This window comes from Salmo trutta, unplaced genomic scaffold (genome assembly GCF_901001165.1).
Source record: "Salmo trutta unplaced genomic scaffold, fSalTru1.1, whole genome shotgun sequence".
Classification (NCBI taxonomy): Eukaryota; Metazoa; Chordata; class Actinopteri; order Salmoniformes; family Salmonidae; genus Salmo; species Salmo trutta.
The window spans coordinates 5,783-32,914 of NW_021822259.1; the positions used below are offsets into that span (position 1 = coordinate 5,783).

Consider the following 27,132-nt stretch of genomic DNA (forward strand, 5'->3'; position numbering starts at 1 on the left):
CTGTAGTCAGCACCAGCAAGTCCTTTCTATATGTACTGTCTCTTCTGGGGGGGGGGGGGGGGGGGGGGGGGACTGTAGTCAGCACCAGCAAGTCCTTTCTACATGTACTGTCTCTTCTGGGGGGCGGGACGGGACTGTAGTCAGCACCAGCAAGTCCTTTCTATATGTACTGTCTCTTCTGGGGGGGGGGGGGGGGGGGGCTGTAGTCAGCACCAGCAAGTCCTTTCTACATGTACTGTCTCTTCTGGGGGGGGGGGGGACGGGACGACTGTAGTCAGCACCAGCAAGTCCTTCCTATATGTACTGTCTCTTCTGGGGGACGGGGGGACGGGACTGTAGTCAGCACCAGCAAGTCCTTCCTACATGTACTGTCTCTTCTGGGGGGGGGGGGGGGGCGGGACGGGACTGTAGTCAGCACCAGCAAGTCCTTTCTATATGTACTCTCTCTTCTGGGGGGGGGGGGGGGCCTGTAGTCAGCACCAGCAAGTCCTTTCTATATGTACTGTCTCTTCTGGGGGGGGGGGGGGGACTGTAGTCAGCACCAGCAAGTCCTTTCTATATGTACTGTCTCTTCTGGGGGGGGGGGGGGGCGGGACGGGACTGTAGTCAGCACCAGCAAGTCCTTTCTACATGTACTGTCTCTTCTGGGGGGGGGGGGGGACTGTAGTCAGCACCAGCAAGTCCTTTCTATATGTACTGTCTCTTCTGGGGGGGGGGGACGGGACTGTAGTCAGCACCAGCAAGTCCTTTCTACATGTACTGTCTCTTCTTTATGTCAAATCAGGACTTTCTAAGATCCAGGCCCTTGGTAGTGGCATGACTTCATCCTTCCTCTTCATTGCTGGTGTGTGTGTGTGTGTGTGTGTGTGTGTGTGTGTGTGTGTGTGTGTGTGTGTGTGGTAGTACTCCGTTTCAGTCGGTCTGTGTGTCTCTGTGTGTTCAGAGCTTGTCACCAGTCTTGTTGCTGAGTCCCAGAGCCTGAACCACGTCGACACTTAGTCCGCTCTTCAGAGTCCTCCTCACTGCAACACACAGAAACACCACGTCAAACCAGATGAGAACAACACACACACGTTACCACGCCAACGCACCGTCTCAGGGATAAAAAAAACACATTTCCATTTCACGCCACCCACCGGTCCAGGAGGTTACCCCCCCCCCCCCACCGGTCCAGGAGGTTACACCCCCCCCCCCCACCGGTCCAGAAGGTTACCCCCCCACCCCACCCACCGGTCCAGGAGGTCTGGTCTATAGTAGTACCATAGTGGTACTACTATAGACCAGAGCCCTATTCCCTATATAGTGGTACTACTATAGACCAGAGCCCTATTCCCTATATAGTGGCACTACTATAGACCAGAGCCCTATTCCCTATATAGTGGTACTACTATAGACCAGAGCCCTATTCCCTATATAGTGGTACTACTATAGACCAGAGCCCTATTCCCTATATAGGGGTACTACTATAGACCAGAGCCCTATTCCCTATATAGTGGTACTACTATAGACCAGAGCCCTATTCCCTATATAGTGGGACTACTATAGACCAGAGCCCTATTCCCTATATAGTGGTACTACTTTAGACCAGAGCCCTATTCCCTATATAGTACACTACTATAGACCAGAGCCCTATTCCCTATATAGTGGTACTACTATAGACCAGAGCCCTATTCCCTATATAGTGCACTACTATAGACCAGAGCCCTATTCCCTATATAGTGGTACTACTATAGACCAGAGCCCTATTCCCTATATAGTGGTACTACTATAGACCAGAGCCCTATTCCCTATATAGTGCACTACTATAGACCAGAGCCCTATTCCCTATATAGTGGTACTACTATAGACCAGAGCCCTATTCCCTATATAGTGGTACTACTATAGACCAGAGCCCTATTCCCTATATAGTGGTACTACTATAGACCAGAGCCCTATTCCCTATATAGTGCACTACTTTAGACCAGACCCCTATTCCCTATATAGTGGTGCTACTATAGACCAGAGCCCTATTCCCTATATAGTGGTACTACTATAGACCAGAGCCCTATTCCCTATATAGTGGTACTACTATAGACCAGAGCCCTATTCCCTATATAGTGGTACTACTATAGACCAGAGCCCTATTCCCTATATAGTACACTACTATAGACCAGAGCCCTATTCCCTATATAGTGGTACTACTATAGACCAGAGCCCTATTCCCTATATAGTGGTACTACTATAGACCAGAGCCCTATTCCCTATATAGTGGTACTACTATAGACCAGAGCCCTATTCCCTATATAGTGGTACTACTATAGACCAGAGCCCTATTCTCTATATAGTGGTACTACTATAGACCAGAGCCCTATTCCCTATATAGTGGTACTACTATAGACCAGAGCCCTATTCTCTATATAGTGGTACTACTATAGACCAGAGCCCTATTCCCTATATAGTGGTACTACTATAGACCAGAGCCCTATTCCCTATATAGTGGTACTACTATAGACCAGAGCCCTATTCCCTATATAGTGTACTACTATAGACCAGAGACCTATTCCCTATATAGTGGTACTACTATAGACCAGAGCCCTATTCCCTATATAGTGGTACTACTATAGACCAGAGCCCTATTCCCTATATAGTGGTACTACTATAGACCAGAGCCCTATTCCCTATATAGTGGTACTACTATAGACCAGAGCCCTATTCCCTATATAGTGGTACTACTATAGACCAGAGCCCTATTCCCTATATAGTGGTGCTACTATAGACCAGAGCCCTATTCCCTATATAGTGGTACTACTATAGACCAGAGCCCTATTCCCTATATAGTGGTACTACTATAGACCAGAGCCCTATTCCCTATATAGTGGTACTACTATAGACCAGAGCCCTATTCCCTATATAGTGGTACTACTATAGACCAGAGCCCTATTCCCTATATAGTGGTACTACTATAGACCAGAGTCCTATTCCCTATATAGTGGTACTACTATAGACCAGAGCCCTATTCCCTATATAGTGGTACTACTATAGACCAGAGCCCTATTCCCTATATAGTGGTACTACTATAGACCAGAGTCCTATTCCCTATATAGTGGTACTACTATAGACCAGAGCCCTATTCCCTATATAGTGGTACTACTATAGACCAGAGCCCTATTCCCTATATAGTGGTACTACTATAGACCAGGGCCCTATTCCCTATATAGTGGTACTACTATAGACCAGAGCCCTATTCCCTATATAGTACACTACTATAGACCAGAGCCCTATTCCCTATATAGTGGTACTACTATAGACCAGAGTCCTATTCCCTATATAGTGGTACTACTATAGACCAGAGCCCTATTCCCTATATAGTACACTACTATAGACCAGAGCCCGATAGGGTGCCATTTTGGATGATGTCACATCTTCATTTTGTGAAGGTTCCTGTTCACTTTACTGAGATGTCAGTTGAAAACAGAACAGAAATCTGTTCTTCATTTGTGGGAGGATATAAAACCCTGGGAGGATATAAAACCCTGGGTATGTAAATATCTTTAGAGAGGAACAAACAACAGAGATATTATGGGCCCAAGGAGATAACGCTCTGTTGTCTAGATAAAGCTCTGTTATGAACACACATCATGCTGTGGATGGACACACAAGGACAAAGAGACACAGACAGGGACAAAAGGGCTTATCCCTCAGTGGCGTCACACCGTCTAGCCTTGACCCTTTTCAGGTACTGGTGGTAGAAGTACAATGAGATCAAGATGGACGACAGTAGTCACCAAGCCTTGTCTAGTAGGACTACAGAGTGGACGGGAGACAGTAGTCACCAAGCCTTGTCTAGTAGGACTACAGAGTGGACGGGAGACAGTAGTCACCAAGCCTCGTCTAGTAGGACTACAGAGTGGACGGGAGACAGTAGTCACCAAGCCTTGTCTAGTAGGACTACAGAGTGGACGGGAGACAATAGTCACCAAGCCTTGTAGTCACCAAGCCTTGTCTAGTAGGACTACAGAGTGGACTGGAGACAGTAGTCACCAAGCCTTGTAGTCACCAAGCCTTGTCTAGTAGGACTACAGAGTGGACGGGAGACAGTAGTCACCAAGCCTTGTCTAGTAGGACTACAGAGTGGACTGGAGACAGTAGTCACCAAGCCTTGTAGTCACCAAGCCTTGTAGTCACCAAGCCTTGTCTAGTAGGACTACAGAGTGGACGGGAGACAGTAGTCACCAAGGCTTGTCTAGTCGGACTACAGTGTGGACGGGAGACAGTAGTCACCGAGCCTTGTCTAGTAGGACTACAGAGTGGACTGGAGACAGTAGTCACCAAGCCTTGTAGTCATCAAGCCTTGTAGTCACCAAGCCTTGTCTAGTAGGACTACAGAGTGGACAGAATACAGTAGTCACCAAGCCTTGTCCAGTAGGACTACAGAGTGGACTGGAGACAGTAGTCACCAAGCCTTGTCTAGTAGGACTACAAAGTGGACGGGAGACAGTAGTCACCAAGCCTTGTAGTTACCAAGCCTTGTCTAGTAGGACTACAGAGTGGACGGGAGACAGTAGTCACCAAGCCTTGTCTAGTAGGACTACAGAGTGGACTGGAGACAGTAGTCACCAAGCCTTGTAGTCATCAAGCCTTGTAGTCACCAAGCCTTGTCTAGTAGGACTACAGAGTGGACTGGAGACAGTAGTCACCAAGCCTTGTAGTCATCAAGCCTTGTAGTCACCAAGCCTTGTCTAGTAGGACTACAGAGTGGACGGGAGACAGTAGTCACCAAGCCTTGTCTAGTAGGACTACAGAGTGGAGGCCTTTTGTTCCAGCCAAACTCTACTGTAACTGGAACAGACCAGATTGAAGACCTTGATCAGGTGAATTGTTGTCATATTGTGTTATTGACTGTACGTTTTGTTTATTCCATGTGTAACTCTGTGTTGTTGTTTGTGTCGCACTGCTTTGCTTTATCTTGGCCAGGTCACAGTTGTAAATGAGAACTTGTTCTCACTGGCCTACCTGGTTAAATAAAGGTAAAATAAATATATATATTTTTTTAATTAGGTGCTGGGCTTGAACAAAAGCCTGCACACCTACAATGGATCCAGACTAGTGATGAACGGTGGGATCTGTATGGAATGGCAGTTCAGCAGCCTCTACATTTAGAGATGGCAGTACGGCAGCCTCTCTACATTTAGAGAGGGCAGTACGGCCAGAAGAGGACTGGCCACCCCTCATAGCCTGGTTCCTCTCTAGGTTTCTTCCTAGGTTCTGGCCTTTCTAGGGAGTTTTTCCTAGCCACCGTGCTTCTACACCTGCATTGCTTGCTGTTTTGGGGGTTTTAGGCTGGGTTTCTGTACAGCACTTTGAGACATCAGCTGATGTAAGAAGGGCTTTATAAATAAATTAGATTTGATTTGATTTAGAGAGGGTCACTTGCGGAAATAACACGTGAAGAAACAGAGAGAGAGTTTATTTAGATGAAGAGATCGATTCAACAACTGGCTCTGGTCTACTTAAAGGCCCATTCCTCTCTGTGTTGTAGCACTCACACGACTTCCTGTTGAGCCGGGAGCGTTTGCGTGTCTTGGGGCTGGACGGTCTCTCCGCGGGGTTCCTGGTAACAGACTTGACTAGGCGATCCATGATCTCATCCGTAGCATCGTCCTGGGAGCTGGCACTGTCCTCTTTGGCCACAGACATCTGGGATGGACAAACTGGGCCTAGACCTGGGGACGAAATCAAATCAAACTTTATTTAAAAAAATGGGGAAGAAATCAAACTTTATTTGAAATGGGGACGAAATCAAATCAAACTTTATTTAAAATTGGGACGAAATCAAATCAAACTTTATTTAAAATGGGGACGAAATCAAATCAAACTTTATTTAAAATGGGGACGAAATCAAATCAAACTTTATTTAAAATGGGGACGAAATCAAATCAAACTTACAAATACACACAGTTGAAGAAGTTGGAAGTTTACAAACACCTTAGCCAAATACATTTAAACTCAGTTTTTCACAATTCCTGATATTTAATCCTAGTAAAAATTCCCTGTCTTACGTCTGTTAGGATCACTAGTCTAAAGAAGGCCAGTTTTATTGCTTCTTTAATCAGAACAACAGTTTTCAGCTGTATTAACATAATTGCAAAAGGGTTTTCTAATGATCAATTAGCCTTTTAAAATGATAAACTTGGATTAGCTAACACAACGTGCCATTGGAGCACAGGAGTGATGGTTGCTGATAATGGGCCTCTGTACGCCTATGTAGATATTCCATTACAAAATCAGCCGTTTCCAGCTACAATAGTCATTTACAACATTAACAATGTCTACACTGTATTTCTGATCAATTTGATGTTATTTTAAAAAATGGGCATATTTTTTTTGTTGCTTTTCGTTCATGAACAAGGACATTTCTAAGTGATCCCAAACTTTTCAACGGTCGTGTGCATATATATATATATATATATATAGAGAGAGAGAGAGGGAGGGAGAGGGAGGGAGAGAGGCAGCATATATATATATATATATATATACACTGCTCAAAAAAATAAAGGGAACACTTAAACACAATGTCCAGACCTCCATGGGTTGATAAATTGGATTTCCATTGATTATTTTCGTGTGATTTTGTTGTCAGCACATTCAACTATGTAAAGAAAAAAGTATTTAATAAGATTATTTCTTTCATTCAGATCTAGGATGTGTTGTTTAAGTGTTCCCTTTATTTTTTTGAGCAGTATATTTATTTATAACCCTCCAGAGACTGCTGGGATGTAGAGATTTATTATGCTTCATTATGCCTGAAATACCAACCCATTCCTGGGTTAGCACCATGTTAGCAGACAGAGGTCCTGCTGGGTGAGTGTATCTGTGTGTCTGCATCTCTGGGGGTCTTACTGCGGTAGCCCCGGTTGCGGCGCAGGTTCCCCTGGTGGTCGGTACTGCTGGAGATGTTGAGCATGTTCTTCATGTTCTCATGCTCCTCCTGGGCCGGTTCTGGATCTACAGGCCTGGAGACAAGGGAGGGGCTGTCCTGGGACTGGGGAGAGACCGCACCAGAGAACTTCTCCGTCTGAGAGGGGGGGTGGGACAGAAAGGGAGGAGAGAGAGGAGAGAGGGAGGGAGGAAGGGAGAGAGCAAGAGAGAGAGAGAGAGAGAGAGAGAGAGAGAGCGAGAGAGAGAGAGAGAGAGAGAGAGAGAGAGAGAGAGAGAGAGAGATGGAGAGAGAGATGGAGGGAGGGAGAGGGAGGGAGGGAGAGGGAGGGAGGGAGGGAGAGAGGGAGGGAGGGAGGGAGGGAGGGAGGGAGGGAGAGGGAGGGAGAGGGAGGGAGAGGGAGGGAGGGAGAGGGAGGGAGAGGGAGGGAGGGAGAGGGAGGAAGAGAGGCAGCATGGATTCAGACACTGGTGTAAAAGGTAGGAGGAGTGTAATGACTTCTGAAATCCACTTTGCATTTTAAATGAGAAAATGTCAATGTGTGAAGCCAGTTTTAATAAAGCCAGTTTTAATAAAGCCAGGTTTAATAAAGCCAGGTTTAATAAAGCCATAGTGTGGTTTATAAAGCCAGGTTTAATAAAGCCATAGTGGGGTTTAATAAAGCCAGGTTTAATAAAGCCATAGAGGGGTTTAATAAAGCCATAGTGGGGTTTAATAAAGCCAGGTTTAATAAAGCCAGGTTTAATAAAGCCATAGTGTGGTTTAATAAAGCCATAGTGTGGTTTAATCTTGCTCTACCACCCCCCCTACCCTCTACCCCCTAGCCCCAGACCTAGCCCTATCCTCTACCCCCTACCCCTACCCTACACCCTAGCCCTATCCTCTACCCCCTACCCTACACCCTAGCCCTATCCCCTACCCCCTATCCCTACCCTACACCCTACACCCTACCCCTATCCTCTACCCCCTACCCCTAGCCCCAAACCTACCCTCTACCCCTTGCCCCAGACCAAGCATACCCTCTACCCCCTACCCTCTACCCCTACCCCCTAGCCCTACCCTACCCTCTACCCCTAGCCCCAGACCAAGCCATACCCCTACCTCCTACCCTACACCCTAACCCCAGACCAAGCCATACCCCTACCCTACACCCTACCCCCTACCCCTAGTCCAAGCCATACCCCTACACCCTACCCTACACCCTACCCCTAGTCCAAGCCATACCCCTACCCCCTACCCTCTACCCCTACCCCCTACCCTACACCCTACCCTACCCTTACCCTCTACCCCCAGACCTAACCCTCCCCCCTACCCTACCCCTACCCTCTACCCCCAGACCTACCCCCTACCCCTACCCCCAGACCTACCCCCTACCCCTACCCTCTACCCCCAGACCTACCCCCTACCCCTACCCTCTACCCCCAGACCTACCCCCTACCCCTACCCTCTACCCCCAGACCTACCCCCAGACCTACCCCTACCCCCTACCCTCTACCCCCAGACCTACCCCTACCCCCTACCCTCTACCCCCAGACCTACCCCCAGACCTACCCCCTACCCCTACCCTCTACCCCCAGACCTACCCCTACCCCCTACCCTCTACCCCCAGACCTACCCCCAGACCTACCCCCTACCCCTACCCTCTACCCCCAGACCTACCCCCTACCCCTACCCTCTACCCCCAGACCTACCCCCAGACCTACCCCTACCCCCTACCCTCTACCCCCAGACCTACCCCCTACCCCCTACCCTCTACCCCCAGACCTACCCCCTACCCCTACCCCCACCCTCTACCCCCAGCCCCAGACCTACGCCCCAGACCCACCTCAGTGATCATCTTTCCCCTGGTCTTGGTGCGTTCCCTGTGGGTAGCCCGCTTGTGTTTCTGGGTCAGGACCCTCTCCCTGGTGGTCCGGTACTCCAGAGAAAACTCACTGATAATCTTACAAAAGTGGGTCACTTTAGTGTCCCGAACAGAGTAGGATGGCTGACCTAGGTACAGCAGGAAGGAATGGAACCTGAGAGAGAAGGGAGAGGGGGAGAGAGAGAGGTAGAGAGAGAGGGAGAGAGAGAGAAAGAGAGAGAAAGAGAGAGAAAGAGAGAGGGGTAGGGAGAGAGCGAGAGAGGGGTAGGGAGAGAGCGAGAGAGGGGTAGGGAGAGAGCGAGAGAGGGGTAGAGAGAGAGCGAGAGAGGGGTAGAGAGAGAGCGAGAGCGAGAGCGAGAGAGCGAGAGAGCGAGAGAGCGAGAGAGAGAGAGGGGTAGGGAGAGAGAAAGAGGGGAGAGCGGGGGAGAGAGAGGTTTTAGAGGGTAAGGGGATATTTCATGTGTACGGTTGTAGTTAGAAGTATGGAATGATTTTCCGTCATGTAAGCCAATGACCTACATCATCATTCAACTAGAAATCCTCTTTCCTGTTTATGTGTCTCAGTGAATGTGGTTTGTTATGAAAAGGCTCCACGTTTAGGGCCCTGTGTGTGTGTCCAGTGTGTGTGTGTGTGTGTGTGTGTGTGTGTCCAGTGTGTGTGTGTGTGTGTGTGTACAGTGTGTGTGTGTGTGTGTCCAGTGTGTGTGTGTGTGTCCAGTGTGTGTTGTGTGTGTGTGTGTGTGTGTGTGTGTGTGTGTGTGTGTGTGTCCAGTGTGTGTGTGTGGTGTGTGTCCCCAGTGTGTGTGTGGTGTGTGCGTGTCCAGTGTGTGTGTGTGTGCGTGTCCAGTGTGTGTGTGGTTGTGTGTGTGTGTGTGTCAGTGGGTGTGTGTCCAGTGTGTGTGTGTGTGTGTGTGTGTGTCCAGTGTGTGTGTGTGTCCAGTGTGTGTGTGTGTGTGTGTGTGTGTGTCCAGTGTGTGTGTCCGGTGTGTGTGTGTGTGTCCAGTGTGTGTGTGTCCAGTGTGTGTCCAGTGTGTGTCCAGTGTGTGTGTGTGGTGTGTCCAGTGTGTGTGTGTGGGTGTGTCCAGTGTGTGTGTGTGTGTCCAGTGTGTGTGTGTGTGTGTGTGTGGTGTGTCTCCAGTGTGTGTGTGTGTGTGTGTCCAGTGTGTGTGTGTGTCCAGTGTGTGTGTGTGTCCAGTGTGTGTTGTGTGTGTGTGATTGTGTGTGTGTGTGTCCAGTGTGTGTGTGTGGTGTCCAGTGTGTGTGTGTGTGTCCAGTGTGTGTGTGTGGTGTCCAGTGTGTGTGGGTGTCCAGTGTGTGTGTGGTGTCCAGTGGGTGTTGTCCAGTGTGTGTGTGTGTGTGTGTCCAGTGTGTGTGTGTGTGTGTGTCCAGTGTGTGTGTGTACAGTGTGTGTGTGTCCAGTGTGTGTGTGCAGGGTGTGTGTGTGTCCAGTGTGTGTGTGTGGGTGGTGGTGTCCAGTGTGTGTGTGTCCAGTGTGTGTGTGTGTCCAGTGTGTGTGTGTGGGTGTCCAGTGGTGTGTGTCAGTGTGTGGTGTGTGTGTGTGCCAGTGTGTGGTGTGTCCAGTGTGTGTGTGTGTGTGTGTGTCAGTGTGTGTGTGTGTGTGTGTGTGTGTGTGTGTGTGTCCAGTGTGTGTGTCCAGTGTGTGTGGTGTGTGTGTGTGTGTCAGTGTGTGTGTGTGTGTGTGTGTGTCCAGTGTGGTGTGTGTGTCAGTGTGTGTGTGTGGTGGTGGTGGGTGTGTGTGTGTGTGTCCAGTGTGTGTGTGTGTGTGTGTGTGTGTGTGTGTGTCCGTGTGGTGTGTGTGTCCAGTGTGTGTCCAGTGTGTCCAGTGTGTGTGTGTGTGTGTATGTCCAGTGTGTGTGTGTGTGTGTGTGTGTCCAGTGTGTGTGTGTGTGTCCAGTGTGTGTGTCCAGTGTGTGTGTGTGTGTGTGTGTGTGTCCAGTGTGTGTGTGTGGTGTCCGTGTGTGTGTGTGTGTGTGTGGTGTCCAGTGTGTGTGTGTGTGTGTGTGGTGTCCAGTGTGTGTGTGTGGTGTCCAGTGTGTGTGTGTGGTGTCCAGTGTGTGTGTGTGTGTGTGTGTGTGTGTGTGTCCAGTGTGTGTGTGTGTCCAGTGTGTGTGTGTGTACAGTGTGTGTGTGTGTGTCCAGTGTGTGTGTGTGTGTCCAATGTGTGTGTGTGTGTCCAGTGTGTGTGTGTGTGTGTCCAGTGTGTGTGTGTGTGGGTCCAGTGTGTGTGTGTGTGGTGTCCAGTGTGTGTGTGTGTGGTGTCCAGTGTGTGTGTGTCCAGTGTGTGTGTGTCCAGTGTGTGTGTGTCCAGTGTGTGTGTCCAGTGTGTGTGTCCAGTGTGTGTGGGTGTGTGTGTGTCCAGTGTGTCCGTGTGTGTGTGTGTGTGTGTGTCCAGTGTGTGGTGTGGTGTGTGTGTGTGTGTGTGTGTCCAGTGTGTGTGTGTGTCAGTGGGTGTGTGGTGTCCAGTGTGTGTCCAGTGTGTGTGTGTGTGTCCAGTGTGTGTCCAGTGTGTGTGTGTGTGTCCAGTGTGTGTCCAGTGTGTGTCCAGTGTGTGTGTGTGTGTCCAGTGTGTGTGTGTGTGTGTGTGTCCAGTGTGTGTGTGTGTGTGTGTGTCCAGTGTGTGTGTGTGTGTCCAGTGTGTGTGTGTGTGTCCAGTGTGTGTGTGTGGTGTCCAGTGTGTGTGTGTGTGTGGTGTGTGTGTGTGTGTGTGTGTGGTGTCCAGTGTGTGTGTGTGTCCAGTGTGTGTGTGGGTCCAGTGTGTGTGTGTGTGTGTGGGTCCAGTGTGTGTGTGTGTGTGTGGGTCCAGTGTGTGTGTGTGTGGGTCCAGTGTGTGTGTGTGGGTCCAGTGTGTGTGTGTGTGGGTCCAGTGTGTGTGTGTGTGGGTCCAGTGTGTGTGTGTGTGGGGTCAGTGTGTGTGTGTGTGGGTCCAGTGTGTGTGTGTGTGGTGTCCAGTGTGTGTGTGTGTGGTGTCCAGTGTGTGTGTGTGTGGTGTCCAGTGTGTGTGTGTGGTGTCCAGTGTGTGTGTGTGGTGTCCAGTGTGTGTGTGTGTGGGTTCAGTGTGTGTGTGTGTGGGTCCAGTGTGTGTGTGTGTGGGTCCAGTGTGTGTGTGTGTGGGTCCAGTGTGTGTGTGTGTGGTGTCCAGTGTGTGTGTGTGTGTGTGGTGTCCAGTGTGTGTGTGTGTGTGTGGTGTCCAGTGTGTGTGTGTGTGGTGTCCAGTGTGTGTGTGTGTGGTGTCCAGTGTGTGTGTGTGTGGTGTCCAGTGTGTGTGTGTGTGGTGTCCAGTGTGTGTGTGTGTGGTGTCCAGTGTGTGTGTGTGTGGTGTCCAGTGTGTGTGTGTGGTGTCCAGTGTGTGTGTGTGGTGTCCAGTGTGTGTGTGTGTGTGGTGTCCAGTGTGTCCAGTGTGTGTCCAGTGTGTCCAGTGTGTGTGTGTCCAGTGTGTGTGTGTCCAGTGTGTGTGTGTGTGTGTGTGTGTCCAGTGTGTGTGTGTGTGTGTCCAGTGTGTGTGTGTGTGTGTCCAGTGTGTGTGTGTGTGTGTCCAGTGTGTGTGTGTGTGTGTCCAGTGTGTGTCCAGTGTGTGTGTGTGTGTGTGTGTGTGTGTGTGTGTGTGTGTGTGTGTGTGTCCAGTGTGTGTGTGTGTGTGTGTGTGTGTGTGTGTGTGTGTGTGTGTGTGTGTGTGTGTGTGTGTGTCCAGTGTTTGTGTGTGTGTCCAGTGTGTGTGTGTGTGTGTGTCCAGTGTGTGTGTGTGTGTCCAGTGTGTGTCCAGTGTTTGTGTGTGTGTCCAGTGTGTGTGTGTGTGTGTCCAGTGTGTGTGTGTGTGTCCAGTGTGTGTGTGTCCAGTGTGTGTGTGTGTGTGTGTGTCACCTGTTGATGATGCGTCTGTGCACCACCTTCAGGATGATGATCCTCTCTGTACAATCTTTAAGGAAGTCGGTCAACTTGTTCTTCAGGACAGCCTTGGTCTCGTGTTTAGACATCACCTTCAGATTGTCCCACGATGTCTTACACTTCCTCTCCAGCTGAACCAGGTTATCTGACAGCTGCTCAAACTCCACCTGGAGACGGGGAGACAGAGGGACGGCCGGGGAGACAGAGGGACGGCCGGGGACAGACTGAGGTCTACTACACCTGTTGTATTCAGCATTTCACTGTAAGGTCTACTACACCTGTTGTATTCAGCATTTCACTGTGAGGTCTACTACACCTGTTGTATTCAGCATTTCACTGTGAGGTCTACTACACCTGTTGTATTCAGCATTTCACTGTGAGATCTACTACACCTGTTGTATTCAGCATTTCACTGTGAGGTCTACTACACCTGTTGTATTCAGCATTTCACTGTGAGGTCTACTACACCTGCTGTATTCAGCATTTCACTGTAAGGTCTACTACACCTGTTGTATTCAGCATTTCACTGTGAGGTCTACTACACCTGTTGTATTCAGCATTTCACTGTGAGGTCTACTACACCTGTTGTATTCAGCATTTCACTGTAAGGTCTACTACACCTGTTGTATTCAGCATTTCACTGTAAGGTCTACTACACCTGTTGTATTCAGCATTTCACTGTGAGGTCTACTACACCTGTTGTATTCAGCATTTCACTGTGAGGTCTACTACACCTGTTGTATTCAGCATTTCACTGTAAGGTCTACTACACCTGTTGTATTCAGCATTTCACTGTGAGGTCTACTACACCTGTTGTATGCAGCGCATGTGACTAATAAAATGTTGATCTGATTTTTTGCTGCTTCATAGAACCTACAACACAAATAAGCCTGTCCTAATTAAACTAGATCAAACTATATTTAAATCCCATGAATCTGTGGGGGGGGGGGGGGGGGGCGAAGCAGAGTCATTGGTTTCCATAGAGCACTACTTTTACCCAGGCCGCCCCCCGTCCGTCCGTCCGTCCGTCCGTCTTTCAGGGAGTCTTACTTTAGCAGAGCGTGTGATTGAGGGGATCTCGGAATAGACGTCGGAGGTGTCCGTGTAGTTGTCTACGATGAAGTTACAGGTGTGATGGAGCAGAGACTGTCTGTGGACCGTATCCTTCACCTCCGTTACCTTCTCCAAGTAGTTCAGCTCAAAACCTTTAGCCTGCAGAGAGAGACAGAGCCAGGGGGACAGAGAGAGGGACAGAGCCAGGGGGGACAGAGCCAGGGGGGGACAGAGCCAGGGGGGACAGAGCCAGGGGGGACAGACAGAGGGACAGAGAGGGAGGGTTCAGCGAGACAGAGCCAGGGGGGACAGAGAGAGAGACCGAGCCAGAGGGACAGAGCCAGGGGGGACAGACAGAGGGACAGAGAGGGGGGGGACAGACAGAGGGACAGACAGAGGGACAGAGCCAGGGGGACAGAGAGGGGGGGGACAGAGAGTGGGGACAGAAAGGGGGAGGGGGACAGAAAGTGGGGACAAAAAGGGGGAGGGGGGACAGAGAGGGGGAGGGGGGACAGAGAGAGAGCCAGAGGGAGGGTGACAGAGAGAGACAGACAGGCAGACAGAAAATCAGACAGACAGGCAGACAGAAAATCAGACAGACAGGCAGACAGAAAATCAGACAGGCAGACAGAAAATCAGACAGACAGGCAGACAGGAAATCAGACAGACAGTCAGTCAGAGGTTAACTACATTAGACTCAAAACTACATCAACCCATCGAACAATAAACAGTAAATATACCCTCCTGAGCCGTTTCCCCCTTCAGGATAAACATCTTCTAACCAGCTTAACCAACTCAAAGTCATTGTGAAGCCAAGTCATTGTGAAGCCAAGTCATTGTGAAGCCAAGTCATTGTGAAGCCAAATCATGTCATTGTGAAGTCAAATCATGTCATTGTGAAGTCAAATCATGTCATTGTGAAGTCAAATCATGTCATTGTGAAGTCAAATCATGTCATTGCGAAGTCAAATCATGTCATTGCGAAGCCAAGTCATTGCGAAGCCAAGTCATTGCGAAGCCAAGTCATTGTGAAGCCAAGTCATTGTGAAGCCAAGTCATTGTGAAGCCAAGTCATTGTGAAGCCAAGTCATTGTGAAGCCAAGTCATTGTGAAGCCAAGTCATTGTGAAGCCAAGTCATTGTGAAGCCATAAGGCAGGTGATTTGTACCAAGGCGTTAAAGCTTCCTGCTCCAGACAGCACGCAGTTCCTGTATTAACTGTGGGTTCAATCTAATCTTTTCACTCGTTGAAATTGTTAAAACAAAGTGTATAAAAACTATTCCAATAAAAGGCAACAGTTGGATGAAGATTCTACAAACTTTTACAAACTTTTATAATCTAACAATTATTAACTGAATTATAACACAAATACTGATGGGAGTTTAAGGGATTTTGGTGGGAATTGAGGTATTGAATTTATTGTCAAATATTGAGAAAAAAAATATGCACTCATATATATATATATATACACACACACACACACATTTTATTGTATCAGGTATATTTTTGTATATTTTGTGTTAAAATAAAGAACATTATTTGTGCCTCATTTGCATAAATACACCAGGTGTATTTGATTTGCATATATTATTAAATTAACAAACATTTCAACTGTATTAAATTACTAATTTCTTTTTTTTTAATTCCAACAAAATGAAATAAAGTTCTTTCTTGTCATGTGATGTGGAGACGACGTGTTAAATCCCTGACTAAGCTTTACCGTTCTGATTCAACGGGAAAGACAAACGTTTTCCATTGACACCATTTCCGGGGTGTTTTTCGACAAACATTTCCACGGTCGTAACGTTAAGTGACAAGTGGATGTTTTTTGCACCCCACCTCAAACACAGGAAGTAGATGTTTTTTGCACCCCAGCTCAAACACAGGAAGTAGATGTTTTTTGCACCCCAGCTCAAACACAGGAAGTAGATGTTTTTTGCACCCCACATCAAACACAGGAAGTAGATGTTTTTTTGCCCCCCACCTCAAACACAGGAAGTAGATGTTTTTTTGCACCCCACCTCAAACACAGGAAGTAGATGTTTTTTGCCCCCCACCTCAAACACAGGAAGTAGATGTGTGAAAAATACCGCTCCTCAGGTGGGCGGGTTCATGCACACTTGCTAGTCCACTTGAGGTGATATTTTTACATTGTTGTACGATACGAGGCTTTACATTCCTAATGCCCTATATAGCCCTATGGGCCCTGGTCAACAGTAGTGCACCACTATACAGGGAACAGGGTTCCATTTGGGACGGAGGAGGAGGAGGAGGAGGAGGAGGAGGAGGAGGAGGACACTTACACTGGTATTGTTGAGGAAGTTTCCAATGGCCAAAAGCGTTGCTAGGATGCGCTTAAAGGTTTTGTTTTCGGCGAGCTGCTCCATGCCTAGTTTCAGGTCGAACAGAGGCTCAGCTATTTCCTGTACAGAGACGAAGAGAAGAGATGAACGAGGATGAGGGATGAGATGAACGACATTCAGGGGGAAGAGAGGCTCAGCTATCTCCTGTACAGAGACGAAGAGATGAACGACATTCAGGGGGAAACAAACTGCATCAAACAGGCTCGGCAGTCAGTGAGGATTCACAGTCCACTACACTAGTGATGCACATGATGACTGGAGATGTAGGATACTCATGGTTCCACATTCCATGGACCCAGATCAGTTTCTGATTGAGGCACGAGGACTATTCCATAATGAGAGCAGAACACTGGCCTGGGCCCAGATCAGTTTCTGAATGAGGCACGAGGACTATTCCATAATGAGAGCAGAACACTGGCCTGGGCCCAGATCAGTTTCTGAATGAGGCACGAGGACTATTCCATAATGAGAGCAGAACACTGGCCTGGGCCCAGATCAGTTTCTGAATGAGGCACGAGGACTATTCCATAATGAGACTAGCAGAACACTAGCCTGGGCCCAGATCAGTTTCTGAATGAGGCACGAGGACTATTCCATAATGAGACTAGTTTAACAGACTGCATCCAAGGCCAGATGCTTTAGGAATACGGACCCCCCCCCCCTGATCCTACCTTCTCCAGGGTTTCATAGTTGAGTTTGAAGGCCCAGAGTTGTAGTCGAGCGCTGAGGCCACTGATGGACGACAGGGTGAGGAGGAACTGTTCTGCTGAGCCCAGGGGGACGTCGGGGTTGGCCAGCTGAGCCTCCTGGATCTTCTGCTTCTCCTCCTCACTAGGAGTCATCGTCAGGATTTTCTACAAGACAACAGATGACTAGAGTTAGAGGCATGGATTTTCTAGAGGAGGTAGAGAGAGAGGGGGAGGACTGGAGGCATGGATTTTCTAGAGGGGGAAGAGAGAGGGGGAGGACTGGAGGCATGGATTTTCTAGAGGGGGAAGAGAGAGGGGGAGGACTGGAGGCATGGATTTTCTAGAGGGGGAAGAGAGAGGGGGAGGACTGGAGGCATGGATTTTCTAGAGGAGGAAGAGAGAGGGGGAGGACTGGAGGCATGGATTTTCTAGAGGAGGAAGAGAGAGAGGGGGATGACTGGAGGCATGGATTTTCTAGAGGGGGGAAGAGAGAGGGGGAGGACTGGAGGCATGGATTTTCTAGAGGAGGAAGAGAGAGAGGGGGAGGACTGGAGGCATGGATTTTCTAGAGGGGGAAGAGAGAGGGGGAGGACTGGAGGCATGGATTTTCTAGAGGGGGAAGAGAGAGGGGGATGACTGGAGGCATGGATTTTCTAGAGGAAGAGAGAGAGAGGGGGATGACTGGAGGCATGGATTTTCTAGAGGAAGAGAGAGAGGGATGACTGGAGGCATGGATTTTCTAGAGGAGGAAGAGAGAGGGGGAGGACTGGAGGCATGGATTTTCTAGAGGAGGAAGAGAGAGAGGGGGAGGACTGGAGGCATGGATTTTCTAGAGGAGGAAGAGAGAGAGGGGGGTGACTGGAGGCATGGATTTTCTAGAGGGGGAAGAGAGAGGGGGAGGACTGGAGGCATGGATTTTCTAGAGGAGGAAGAGAGAGAGAGGGATGACTGGAGGCATGGATTTTCTAGAGGAAGAGAGAGAGGGATGACTGGAAAAAAGGACTGGAGTCATAGATTTGTACCACAGAGAAAGGAAAATCAGAGGACTAAGAAAGTTTGAGTAGTAGACATTTTGGTTATTAAAAAAAAAGGTGCTTTGTTGACAGAGAGATTTTCAGGTATACCGTCGTTGACAGTAAACATGAATTCAACTACACTAGAGAACTAGTGTACCTCTCCACCTGAACCCTTCGCAGGTCACTGATGCTCTATGTCAGAATGCACTGATCCTGGTGTAAACAGCCCTACAGATCCCGTTCAGTTTTAACTGTAACGGTAACAGCTCCACCCAGTGGTGGAAAGACAGTATCACCTCGATGCCTTCCTTGTTGATGGCAAACTCGTCAAAGTTGAGGACGGCGGTCTTGATGACGTGGACCGCCGGTAGTACGGTCATTCCGATGTTGATGGCGTTGCTCCTCTTAGGATCTAACACCAGCATCTCTGCCTTCTTCACTTCTGCTCCTTTCTGCAGGGACGAACCACATAGAAATGATTTACGATTCTCCAGTCGATTCACCTGTTAATTAAGCAGTCAATTCTCCAGTCAATTCACCAACAGAGAATACAGTTAATATTGCTTTTACTTCATTCCTGCTTTACAGTACTTGAGACAGCTTTACATAGTTTACACAGGCAGTCCAATTTACATCTTTTGCCAATTATTTAGGCATATCTGATATTTTCCTTCATGTGTAAACAGCAACAAAAACACATGGAATCTGATCTTTTGATTTCTGAGCTGATGTAAATCCCCCTCACCTTCAGAGCCACGGGGAGCTCCTTGGCCTTGGACTCAAACAGGTGTTCCAGCTTGGCCGTATCCACGGTGACCTTATCCAGCGACGCCCACACCGTCCCGCGTCCGAATTTACACTTCCTGGGACTGTCTGACTGTTTGAGTTCTTTCCAGAACAACTTGACCGTCTTTCTCTTCTTGGCAAAGGCCGGGTCTGGAAGCTGGGAGGAAGAGGAGGAGAAAGGCGGAGGTGGAGCTCCAGGAGGAGGTGGAGGAAGAGAGGAGCAGAGACCTCCACCCGGTGGGGGAGGTGGTGGAGGAGGAGGGGGACTCATACACGGAGCCCCGGGAGGAGGAGGAGGTGGAGGAGGAGGAGGAGCGGAGGCTAGTCCAGGCATAGGTGGAGGAGGAGGTGGGACACCACCACCACCGGCCCGACCAACACCCACATCAAAGACATCCACGTCCAGAACATCTATATCCTCCTCCTCCATGAGGTCAGAGAAGTCCAGGTCTTTAATCTTCAGAGCTTTGGAGCTGGGTTGGAGCAGGTCCCAGGCGTCCGTCTGTCTGTCCCTGGTCAGAGGGGTCATCTGGGCTCTCTCTAGGTTTCGGGAGTGGGTCTCTGCGTCGATGCTGTACTGGGGACGGACACGCCGGTGCTGCTGCTCCTCTGCCAGCCTGGCTCGCGCTGCCTGGGCACTGCCACCCAGACCCTGCAGCTCTGCCCTCCTGGAACTGTTGTCCTCGCTGGGTAGAGGCTGGGCCTGGTGGGCCTGGGGGAAAACGACCAGTTAGTTCATCAAGGCTATCTGGATCGATTACAAAATGTGGCAATCGAAAGATTGAAAATTTGAATGATATTTTCCATAAGCTGGACAGATATGAGTTTAAATTAAAATAAACACAATGCTGTTTTTTAATTCAGCTTCCTCCCCCTGCTATAGATCAGTTAGCATGTGTTCATCTCTGCTATAGATCAGTCAGCATGTGTTCATCTCTGCTATAGATCAGTCAGCATGTGTTCATCTCTGCTATAGATCAGTCAGCATGTGTTCATCTCTGCTATAGATCAGTCAGCATGTGTTCATCTCTGCTATAGATCAGTCAGCATGTGTTCATCTCTGCTATAGATCAGTCAGCATGTGTTCATCTCTGCTATAGATCAGTCAGCATGTGTTCATCTCTGCTATAGATCAGTCAGCATGTGTTCATCTCTGCTATAGATCAGTCAGCATGTGTTCATCTCTGCTATAGATCAGTCAGCATGTGTTCATCTCTGCTATAGATCAGTCAGCATGTGTTTATCTCTGCTATAGATCAGTCAGCATGTGTTCATCTCTGCTATAGATCAGTCAGCATGTGTTCATCTCTGCTATAGATCAGTCAGCATGTGTTCATCTCTGCTATAGATCAGTCTCAATTTACTATATTTCGAAGTGAAAAACGTTTATTTATTAACCTATTTACTTATGAAAAAAATACAAACTTCTATTTCTCGATTAATCGGCCCCAGCTAGCACCCATCAACTAACAGATTCTGAAAGACTTAAACTCATCTCTACTCTACCTAGGGTGGTGTACCAGTCCTACCTAGGGTGGTGTACCAGTCCTACCTAGGGTGGTGTACCAGTCCTACCTAGGGTGGTGTGGCAGTCCTACCTAGGGTGGTGTACCAGTCCTACCTAGGGTGGTGTACCAGTCCTACCTAGGGTGGTGTACCAGTCCTACCTAGGGTGGTGTACCAGTCCTACCTAGGGTGGTGTACCAGTCCTACCTAGGGTGGTGTACCAGTCCTACCTAGGGTGGTGTACCAGTCCTACCTAGGGTGGTGTACCAGTCCTACCTAGGGTGGTGTACCAGTCCTACCTAGGGTGGTGTACCAGTCCTACCTAGGGTGGTGTACCAGTCCTACCTAGGGTGGTGTGGCAGTCCTACCTAGGGTGGTGTGGCAGTCCCACCCACAGTTTCAGGCCTCATCTCTACTCTACCTAGGGTGGTGTACCAGTCCTACCTAGGGTGGTGTGACAGTCCCAGTTTCAGGCCTCATGTCTACTCTACCTAGGGTGGTGTGCACAGACCCACCCACAGTTTCAGGCCTCATGTCTACTCTACCTAGGGTGGTGTGCACAGACCCACCCACAGTTTCATGCCTCATGTCTACTCTACCTAGGGTGGTGTAACAGTCCTACCTAGGGTGGTGTGGCAGTCCCACCCACAGTTTCAAGCCTCATGTCTAGCCGCTATGGGTTTGAATCTGGCCTACTTGACACTTGCCTGACGACTCAAACTGAATTATTCCGTTGTTCTACGTTCGCTACATACTTCAGTCTGAGACTGCCATCGTTGAAGTCGTTTGCGGTGACGTCAAAATGTGAGGGGTGTTGGGGCCTCCCGAGTGGCGCAGCGGTCTAAGACACTGCATCGCAGCGCTAGCTGTACCACTAGAGATCCTGGGTTCGAGTCCAGGCTCTGTCGCAGCCGGCCGCGACCGGGAGGCCCATTGGGGCGACGCACAATTGGCCCAGCGTCGTCCGGGTTCGGGGAGGGTTTGGCCGGCAGGGATGTCCTTGTCCCATCGCGCTCTAGCGACTCCTGTGGCGAGCCGGGCGCAGCGCACGCTGACCAGGTCGCCAGGTGTACGGTTGTTTCCTCCGACACATTGGTGCGGCTGGCATTGTGTCAAGAAGCAGAGCGGCTTGGTTGGGTTGTGTCCGTACGGGAGTCGTAGCGATGAGACAAGACTGTATCTACCAATTGGATACCACGGATTTGGGGAGAAAAAAAAGGGGTGTTGTACAAAAAGTCATCAGCGATTGGATCATCTCTAACCAATCAGAGTATCAAAAAATAATGACAATTTTCAAAACGCTGCTTTACTCACGTGTGTTCGGGCTCTGGCTCAAACCCATTGGTTTCTAGGACCAATCAGAACAGTTAGAATTTGTTCACGTTCTAGAAATTGGTCGGGGAGGTACTCGGATCCAAACTCATTGCGGATAAGTATCTGACGTCCGTGGGCGTGGCCTAGCATTTGTCTGAGCAAGGAGTTTGGGTAGCCAGACAACCTTCACACAACCTCTCTGTATCTTCCCCTCTGTCTGTTCAATAAAGTCAGAACAGATCCCCACTGTCTTACTGTCTCTCTCTGTTCAATAAAGTCAGAACAGATCCCCACTGTCATCCTCTATCTGTTCAATAAAGTCAGAACAGATCCCCACTGTCATCCTCTATCTGTTCAATAAAGTCAGAACAGATCCCCACTGTCTTCCTCTATCTGTTCAATAAAGTCAGAACAGATCCCCACTGTCATCCTCTATCTGTTCAATAAAGTCAGAACAGATCCCCACTGTCTTCCTCTATCTGTTCAATAAAGTCAGAACAGATCCCCACTGTCTTCCTCTATCTGTTCAATAAAGTCAGAACATTTGATTGAAAAAAAACCCCCCGACACTAATTAATTCCTACCTTGAGGTTAGATAGACGCTCCTTCACACTGCTACCAGCCCTGCCCAACCTTCTGTGGTCCTCTGGCTCTCCGGAGAGGCTCTCCTCGGGGTCAGGGTCGGTGCCTGACGGGCTCTTCAGGGGACCGGCCGAGGAGTTCTTGGCGTAAAGCATGTTCAGCATGAACTTCTTCTCATTGGAGAGGGTGTTCTGTTGGACACTGACACCTACAGGACAGGAAGGACAACCGCATGTTACGATCATCCTATTCACAAACATAGCATTATATATATATATATATATCATGACAATTACACATTCCCTAACGTGAGACATCTGTAACATTGTGTTGTGTGGCCTTTTAATTGTCCCCAGCACAAGGTGCACCTGTGTATTGATCATGCTGTTTTATCAGCTACTTGATACGCCACACCTGTCAGGTGGATGGATTATCTTGACAAAGGGCTGAAATGTTCACTAACAGGGATATAAACAAATTTGTGCACAACATTTGAGAGAAATAAGCTTTTTGTGCTGTATGGAACATTTCTGGATTGTTTTATTTCCGATTTTTGACATTACAGCAACTCCAAAATTACAGCAACTCCATGCTATGTTGTTGTAGCCACATCTTTCACAGGTCAGGAAAGCCATAGATCCACACAACATGGCATTTCAAAATGCAATAGAAACCTATTCTCTTTTCCTGCACTCTATAACAGGATGTCAATACAACGTGAACATGAAAAAAAAAAAAAAAGAGGAAATCTTCCCTCTGAACTGGCCGACATGCGAGCTCAGTTCCTCAGTAGATCCTAACAGGAAACCATACTGGCAGCGATAGCAACACTAACCCATCCGCTGACAACCAGCGTCCCTCTGCCTCTCCTTCTACTGCAAAACACTCTTCACACGCAGACGCAATCCATCTAAAGCAAGTTCTCTTATTGGGTACCCTGTTCAACTCTGACCCTACGCTGTCTGGAGCCTGCTGGTGGTCTGTTCTACCTGGTCATTAATAATCACCCACCTGGTGTCCCAGGTCTAAATCAGTCCCTGATTACAGGGGGGATCACCCACCTGGTGTCCCAGGTCTAAATCAGTCCCTGATTAGAGGGGAATCACCCACCTGGTGTCCCAGGTCTAAATCAGTCCCTGATTACAGGGGGGATCACCCACCTGGTGTCCCAGGTCTAAATCAGTCCCTGATTAGAGGGGAATCACCCACCTGGTGTCCCAGGTCTAAATCAGGCCCTGATTACAGGGGGGATCACCCACCTGGTGTCCCAGGTCTAAATCAGTCCCTGATTAGAGGGGAATCACCCACCTGGTGTCTCAGGTCTAAATCAGTCCCTGATTACAGGGGGGATCACCCACCTGGTGTCCCAGGTCTAAATCAGTCCCTGATTAGAGGGGAATCACCCACCTGGTGTCCCAGGTCTAAATCAGTCCCTGATTAGAGGGGAATCACCCACCTGGTGTCTCAGGTCTAAATCAGTCCCTGATTACAGGGGGGATCACCCACCTGGTGTCCCAGGTCTAAATCAGTCCCTGATTAGAGGGGAATCACCCACCTGGTGTCTCAGGTCTAAATCAGTCCCTGATTACAGGGGGGAATCACCCACCTGGTGTCCCAGGTCTAAATCAGTCCCTGATTAGAGGGGAATCACCCACCTGGTGTCCCAGGTCTAAATCAGTCCCTGATTAGAAGGGGTTTCACCCACCTGGTGTCTCAGGTCTAAATCAGTCCCTGATTACAGGGGGGAATCACCCACCTGGTGTCCCAGGTCTAAATCAGTCCCTGATTAGAGGGGAATCACCCACCTGGTGTCCCAGGTCTAAATCAGGCCCTGATTAGGGGGGAACAATGAAATATGTCAGCGGTTCAATTTGAGGGCTCTATTTAGTGCACTACATTTGACCAGGTCCCATAGCTCTAGACAAAAGTAGCTTACTATATAGGGACTAGGGTGGCATTTGGGGCGGAGAACAACACTCCTCACCATCGACCCTGCCCTCTGCATCGCAGCACGTTCCCTGCCAGATCAGAACAGGAAAAGGGAAACCAGATCGTCATCTATTAGTATAAACAGTTGACATGTCTAACCCATCCTAACTGGGCTAGTCTTGGGTCCTGGAGGGACGTTGGGGGCCGTAAGGGCACTACTTTAGACCAAACAGCCTTTGGGGCCCTGGTCCTCTGGTCAACAGTAGTGTGCACTCTAAAGGGAATAGGGAGACATTTGGGGCGCAGCCCCAGACTGTTTAGGACCGGGTCATTTGTCTCCTGGCCACCAGGGAAGGAAGAGATGGAATCTGCCCCCCCCTCGTTATCTTCAAAGCCAGACAAAAATAAAATATTTTGGGTTGAAATTAGCTACTGGATATGAGCATTCCACAACAGAGTGTTGCTGCCCTCCGAGTCCGGAGGACCGGACAGAGCGTCGCTGGAGGACCGGGCAGAGCGTCGCTGGAGGACCGGACAGAGCGTCGCTGGAGGACCGGGCAGAGCGTCGCTGGAGGACCGGGCAGAGCGTCGCTGGAGGACCGGGCAGAGCGTCGCTGCCCTCCGAGGCTGGAGGACCGGGCAGAGCATCGCTGGAGGACCGGGCAGAGCGTCGCTGGAGGACCGGGCAGAGCGTCGCTGGAGGACCGGGCAGAGCGTCGCTGGAGGACCGGGCAGAGCGTCGCTGGAGGACCGGACAGAGCGTCGCTGCCCTCAACTATCTTGATCTCTATTGAATTCAGTTCATCTGCAGGTACAACCTATGGTAGTGGTTGACAAACCTCTGGTTTTCAGTTGTGACCCAGATTACCGAAGGAATGTTTGTAGCCACAACCTTGACTGTAACTCTACTGAAACCCATCAGACATCATCCACCAACCCAACAGTGGGTCCCAGTCCACCATTTTGGAAACAAACTACACACTTTCAAGCTGGTCCCTGTATAACATACAGCCAGTAGACAGGCTGGTCCCTGTATAACATACAGCCAGTAGACAGGCTGGTCCCTGTATAACATACAGCCAGTAGACAGGCTGGTCCCTGTACAGGCTGGTCCCTGTATAACATACAGCCAGTAGACAGGCTGGTCCCTGTATAATATACAGCCAGTAGACAGGCTGGTCCCTGTATAATATACAGCCAGTAGACAGGCTGGTCCCTGTATAACATACAGCCAGTAGACAGGCTGGTCCCTGTACAGGCTGGTCCCTGTATAACATACAGCCAGTAGACAGGCTGGTCCCTGTACAGGCTGGTCCCTGTACAGGCTGGTCCCTGTATAACATACAGCCAGTAGACAGGCTGGTCCCTGTACAGGCTGGTCCCTGTATAATATACAGCCAGTAGACAGGCTGGTCCCTGTATAATATACAGCCAGTAGACAGGCTGGTCCCTGTATAACATACAGCCAGTAGACAGGCTGGTCCCTGTATAACATACAGCCAGTAGACAGGCTGGTCCCTGTATAATATACAGCCAGTAGACAGGCTGGTCCCTGTATAATATACAGCCAGTAGACAGGCTGGTCCCTGTATAATATACAGCCAGTAGACAGGCTGGTCCCTGTACAGGCTGGTCCCTGTATAATATACAGCCAGTAGACAGGCTGGTCCCTGTACAGGCTGGTCCCTGTATAATATACAGCTAGTAGACAGGCTGGTCCCTGTATAATATACAGCTAGTAGACAGGCTGGTCCCTGTACAGGCTGGTCCCTGTATAATATACAGCCAGTAGACAGGCTGGTCCCTGTATAACATACAGCCAGTAGACAGGCTGGTCCCTGTACAGGCTGGTCCCTGTATAATATACAGCCAGTAGACAGGCTGGTCCCTGTACAGGCTGGTCCCTGCATAACATACAGCCAGTAGACAGGCTGGTCCCTGTATAATATACAGCCAGTAGACAGGCTGGTCCCTGTATAATATACAGCCAGTAGACAGGCTGGTCCCTGTATAACATACAGCCAGTAGACAGGCTGGTCCCTGTACAGGCTGGTCCCTGTATAACATACAGCCAGTAGACAGGCTGGTCCCTGTACAGGCTGGTCCCTGTATAATATACAGCCAGTAGACAGGCTGGTCCCTGTATAATATACAGCCAGTAGACAGGCTGGTCCCTGTACAGGCTGGTCCCTGTATAATATACAGCCAGTAGACAGGCTGGTCCCTGTACAGGCTGGTCCCTGTATAATATACAGCCAGTAGACAGGCTGGTCCCTGTACAACATACAGCCAGTAGACAGGCTGGTCCCTGTATAATATACAGCCAGTAGACAGGCTGGTCCCTGTATAATATACAGCCAGTAGACAGGCTGGTCCCTGTATAATATACAGCCAGTAGACAGGCTGGTCCCTGTACAGGCTGGTCCCTGTATAATATACAGCCAGTAGACAGGCTGGTCCCTGTATAACATACAGCCAGTAGACAGGCTGGTCCCTGTATAACATACAGCCAGTAGACAGGCTGGTCCCTGTATAACATACAGCCAGTAGACAGGCTGGTCCCTGTATAATATAAAGCCAGTAGACAGGCTGGTCCCTGTACAGGCTGGTCCCTGTATAACATACAGCCAGTAGACAGGCTGGTCCCTGTACAACATACAGCCAGTAGACAGTAGATTTAGAAGGAGGGTTGGATGTTAATCTCTTGCCTGGATCATTATGGGTCGCCTGGGTGTCTGCTGGGTGAGGCTGCTCCAGGGCGCTCTGGATGGGGCCAGTCTCTCCTGAGACCTGCTCCCCTGCGTGGAGCTCCGGCTGGGGCTCTGTTTCTGAACCACTGGCCTGGAATGGAGCTGTTGACACACACAGACACACACAGACACACACAGACAAATAACAAAAACAATAAGTAAAAACATTCACAACTGAATCAACTACATTTTAAATAATGTATGAGTGAATTTCCATTTGAAATGTTACTGGCAGAGCATAATGCCAGTGAATGTACTCCAGAGAAATACCCCCCAAGACTCACATTCAACTTCATTGTGAAAGGCCCTCTGCCCTGCTCTGCTAAAGTCTTTTCACTTGTCTGAGTGTGTGGCAGAGGCAGAGAGGCTCTGAAGTGGCCAGAGTGGGAGGGAGGAGGAGAGATGGAGGGAGGGATAGAGAGAGAGAGAGAGAGGGAGGGAGAGAGGGAGAGGGAGGGGAG

At 49.3% G+C, this 27,132-nt stretch overlaps 1 protein-coding gene across 2 annotated transcripts; it reads right to left on the reverse strand.

Annotated features, from left to right (window-relative positions):
- Positions 1–648: 648 nt before the first annotated feature.
- LOC115181473 (FH1/FH2 domain-containing protein 1) lies at positions 649–26,773 on the reverse strand (the record flags this gene model as incomplete). 2 transcript variants are annotated; one of them, XM_029743353.1, is given in 12 exon segments in its annotated part: positions 649–1,022; positions 5,526–5,702; positions 6,880–7,054; positions 8,742–8,934; positions 12,660–12,850; positions 13,734–13,895; positions 16,040–16,159; positions 16,771–16,953; positions 18,101–18,256; positions 18,550–19,302; positions 21,995–22,200; positions 26,630–26,773. In XM_029743353.1, coding segments are annotated over 12 exon segments (2,543 nt in total), but the record flags the coding sequence as incomplete, so codon positions are not given.
- Positions 26,774–27,132: the final 359 nt, after the last annotated feature.